Here is a 4,487-nt window from a genome sequence, read left to right on the forward strand (position 1 = left end):
GGCGGGGTACTCTCCCGGGGGGAAGGGGGCAAGCCCGCCGTCCTGGGACCCCAGGCGCGCAGGTTCCCTTTGGGGGTAAGTCACAGACACGCAGCCAGGCTCCGACTGGTCGCCACTGGGATTTGGGGGAGAGGGCGTTTGCGGTCCCCAAAGGGAGTGCCTACTTGGGAAACCGAATTGAGGGAGGGAAGCCGGACCCCACTCTAACCTCATCCCGTTCAGAGTGGGCCCCTTGGACTGTCCGAACTGGGTCCGGTAAGGACCAGCCACGGCCCGGGACATGGAGAAGGATCCTGAACCACTGTGACTGGATCTGCCCTCAATAGCAACATGGGATCTTGGGCCACGCAGCAGGCCCGGGATATTCTCCGTGGCTCTTAGGAAGGAGCGTGCACTTGGAGTGCTCTCCGAGAGCATCCGAGTGGATATTATTGAGCTTGTCTTCCTCAAGAACCGTCTTCACAGGCAAGGAACTAACGTCCCATCCTCCACTTCATACCCTTGCCACACATACCCACTGGTTGATATCTGTATCTCCCTAAACAAGAGAAGAAAAGCTGCTGTCACACACCTTTTTCCACACTGGACGTTTTTTTCACTGTAACAGCGTGGAAAAGAGAGGAGGGATGGGAGGATTAGGAATCCTCTCCAAGACCGGTGCCCAGTTTGGATCTGTTGGCCATGAAAGAAGCCAAATAAGATGCTATCTGTGAACTCCTGGTGAAAATAACATGGAAACACTGACTTGAAAGTGAGAAGAACTTTGCTGTACCAAAGGGACTGCTTTGGAATCTAACCAATCATAACTGCCTTAGAGAGTGAACTGTGTTTCCCTCCACCGAAACTCTCCCTTCAACCTCATGACAGGCCTGCATTTCTCAAAGAGCTAATTCCACATTTTTCCAGGGAGATGAGAAACCTTACTGTGTGGTAAATCCCACAAACAGGCCCATTTTTCACCAATTAATCTCTGCCCACAGGCATGACCTAAAACAGACCATTTTCGTATATGGCCATAGTTCACATACATAGCAGAAATCCTGAGAAATTAGCAGAAGCATTTGACCAAGATGAAAAAAAGACCAGAATTTTCCTTTCCTTTTCTGTCTCTTGAACAAAAGAAGAAATATTTAACAGTTTTCAAATTGATTATTCAAATGCTTTCCTTAAAAGCCCAAAATCCATGATGTCTTTTTTGCACCATGACAATGGAAATTTTTTTTAAGTATCAACATAACACAGCTCAACAAATACATTTTTTAAATGATATGCACAGAACTCATCACTACCAAAGTAGGAAACTGAGTGGATATATTTTGAGCTTCTACAGAAGGGCATGGCAAAGCTACCAAAGGCATCACTGAAATGCCTATTATAAATTCTCGTAAGAAGTAATAAACCGATTTGAAAATTAGAACAACTTCAGGTTATAGTTGTTGTTTTAAAACCTTGGGTAGTAATCTAAGGTGGGATAGGCGTGGAAATATTAATGGACTGGAACTTCTTTTCATAGCTTCTAATCCTGGCCCAGCCATTCATGCCCCAGCAGTAAGCAAGTCACATAACATTTCCAGTCCAGTCCTCATTCTTCTCAATTGTGAAATTGCCGAAAGTTCATTGTGAAGACCTTTAAAGTCCCTTCTGGTCTTGGGGTGTCTGGGCAGCTCAGTTGGTTGAGCGACGGACTTCAGTTCAGACCATGATCTTATGGCTCGTGAGTTCTAGCCCTGCGTTGGGCTATGGGCTGACTGCTTGCAGCCTGGAACCTGCTTCAGATTCTGTGTCTCCCTCTTTCTGTCCTGCCCCCACTCATGCTCGTGCTCACGCTCTCTCTTTCTCTCTCTCTCAAGTAAATAAACGTTACAAAAAAAAAAAAAAGTCCCTTCCAGTCTTAAAAAGTTTGATATCTGTATGACAAAAATATATAGGCATCCTTTGGATCCATGTTTCAAATTCCCAAGAGCAACCTTTAAATTATTTGTACCATCAAACTAAAGCAAACTCTTGGTGTTGACAAATCAAAGTAAAAGACTTTGTATCAAAGAACTATTATCTGGCAAATGAAATTCAAAATACTCTTCATACATCCCAGTTCTTTCACCTTCTTTCAGCTGTCTACCCAGGTCTTTATAAGGCTAACAGCCCAACTCTTCCAATAACCTATATTTGGCATGCATACCTCTAAACACAAACTCAGCACCTGACTGGATTCTAAAATAAAATATAAGGATGTAACCAAAGACCATCAGTTTACTTAACTAAAATTATGCACAAAAAGAATGAGCTTGCTATGTTTATAGCAACTCCCTTCTCTGTTTACAGTCCATGTCAAAGATTATTAGTAAGCCGCATTTCTTAGAGTTCAGATTATTTAATTATTCTTTTGCCAGATATAAACAACCAATAGAATTACTTAGCTCTTGTCTTTAGATTCAGGAATGTATGACCGTTATCTGTTGTGAAAAAAAAAAAAAAGACCTAAAGTCAAAGTCATGACATACCTTTGACTTTTCTCAGTACTCTACCCCAGCCTTATTTTACCTAATTTTCCCTGTGCTCCCATCTAGACCCCATGATCTCCTCCACCAGAATCATTCTCCCAGATCGATAATCCCTGACATGGGATCCTAGTACTTAACACCCAGCTTCCCAGTTGTCCTGGTGCAATGCAGCCTCCTGTGTATTCCTCTATTCTAAATGGGCTCCTTGCTCTCAAGTTCCAGAGACCCAGTTTTCCTAGTTTCCCCAGTTTGTAGGATGAGAATTTCTTTCTCCATTTTAGATACCCACACCAGTAAGCTGACAGTGCCTCCAATTAACTATGGAAGAGCTAAAACCCTGTTTCCGGTCTCAGAGCCAAAAGCTCAGCCCCTAAACACTAGTCCACTAGTCTAGTAGCTAAGTATCCCCATTGACGGACCTTCTAGATGCCACTGCTTACCCATTTGTCTAACCTTATAAGCAGCACTACTTTTACTTCCTCAGTTCACCTACATACCATTATCTCCCTCCTATATTGAATGCATGTCCCGTTACTGGGCTCAGCCCAGCTGTTAGAACACCTACCTCTTCACCTGGGACCTCTGGTGCTCACCATTGCTGCACTGGAAATTGCTGTCTTTATGAATTACCTTGTTCTTTTCTTAACTTTCATCTTCAGAGAAGCAAAATAACAATTGAGCCTCCTGTTAGGTCTCACCTTCTCCCCATCTGCCCTGTCTTCTGATAAGGTGCAACAACCTGTCCTTATAACTTGTGCTTTCAACCTTTTTTAAGAAGATGGGATTATTTTCTAACTCTAAAATCTAGATGTAAAGAAAATCCATTTCTAGAGCAGTATTTCCAGAAATTCCCTTCTAAAATTAAATATTTTTAAATGGATCTTAGCAGCTACGCCTATTGGTGACTCTGTTATAATTATCACGGAATGTGAGAAGGAAGGAGTAGTAGAGAAGTAAGATGAGGAATAGGACTGGCGCCAGACATTGCTGTCCTGTGGTCAGGTGACTCCTCAGGATGATTATGGAGCAGATTTTAAAGACTTGCTAACAGCAGTTGAAAAGCAGGGAATAATTGGTTGCTAGTTCTTTAAGAGCTTTTTATTACTACTCCCATTCTGTGTTGTTGCCTCGCAACCAGGGGTTTTAAAATGTTTTTCGAGAGAAATATTATGGAGCACCTAGGTGGCTCAGTCAGTTAAGTGTCTAACTCTTGGTTTTGGCTCCCGTCATGATCTCACAGTTGGTGAGATCAAGCCCCAAGTTGGGCTATGTGCTGACAATGTGGAGCCTGCTTGGGATTCTCTCTCCCTCTCTTTCTCTGCCCCTTCTCTGCTCATTCTCTCTCTCTCTCTCTCAAAAATATATATAAACATTAAAAAATATATTGAAAGAAATATTATGCAAACAACTGATGGTTAGGGGGGAGCAGTTGGGGAGGAGTTGGCAGCGTGGGAGGGAGATGGGTTAAATAGATGATGCAGATGAAGGAATGCACCTATTGTGATGAACACCCTGTGTTGTATGGAAGCAATGAATAACTACATTGTTCACCTGAAAGTAATGTTACACTGTATGTTAGCTGGAATTCAAATAAAACTTTAAAAAAAGAAATAGTATGCAAATAAAAGCAGAATGCTCTTACTAAAATGGAGGTGTCCGCTGGAACCTGACAATACCAATCAGGCAGTTCTGACACCTATTTTTGACCTGAAGCCCCTCTTTAAAGCCCTCTTCCTTGGGCAAAAAAGGAAGGGAGGAAGGGAAGGAAGGAAGTGAGAAAAGAAAGAAGGGAGGGAGGGAGAAAGGAAGGAAAAGAAAGAAGGGAGAAATATTTTCTTTTTTTTTAAAGTATGTTTATTTATTTTGAAAGACAGAGAGCATGTGGGAGGGGCAGAGAGAGAGAGAATCCCAAGCAGCCTTGCACTGATATTGCGGGGAGCCCAATGTGGGGCTCAAACTTGAGAAATGCAAGATCACGACGAGCCA

The 4,487-nt window shown here is 42.8% G+C and overlaps 1 protein-coding gene across 1 annotated transcript in view; it reads right to left on the reverse strand.

The window, feature by feature from the left end:
• PDE3B (phosphodiesterase 3B) overlaps positions 1-417 on the reverse strand; it is a 162,796-nt gene extending 162,379 nt beyond the window's left edge. The window contains exon 1 of the mRNA XM_077761076.1: positions 11-417. Within this exon, the coding sequence (XP_077617202.1) occupies positions 11-417 (407 nt within the window). The remainder of the gene's footprint in view (positions 1-10) is intronic.
• Between the last annotated feature and the right edge of the window lie 4,070 nt (positions 418-4,487).

This window comes from Crocuta crocuta, unplaced genomic scaffold (assembly GCF_008692635.1).
Source record: "Crocuta crocuta isolate KB4526 unplaced genomic scaffold, BGI_CrCroc_1.0 scaffold233, whole genome shotgun sequence".
Lineage (NCBI taxonomy): Eukaryota > Metazoa > Chordata > Mammalia > Carnivora > Hyaenidae > Crocuta > Crocuta crocuta.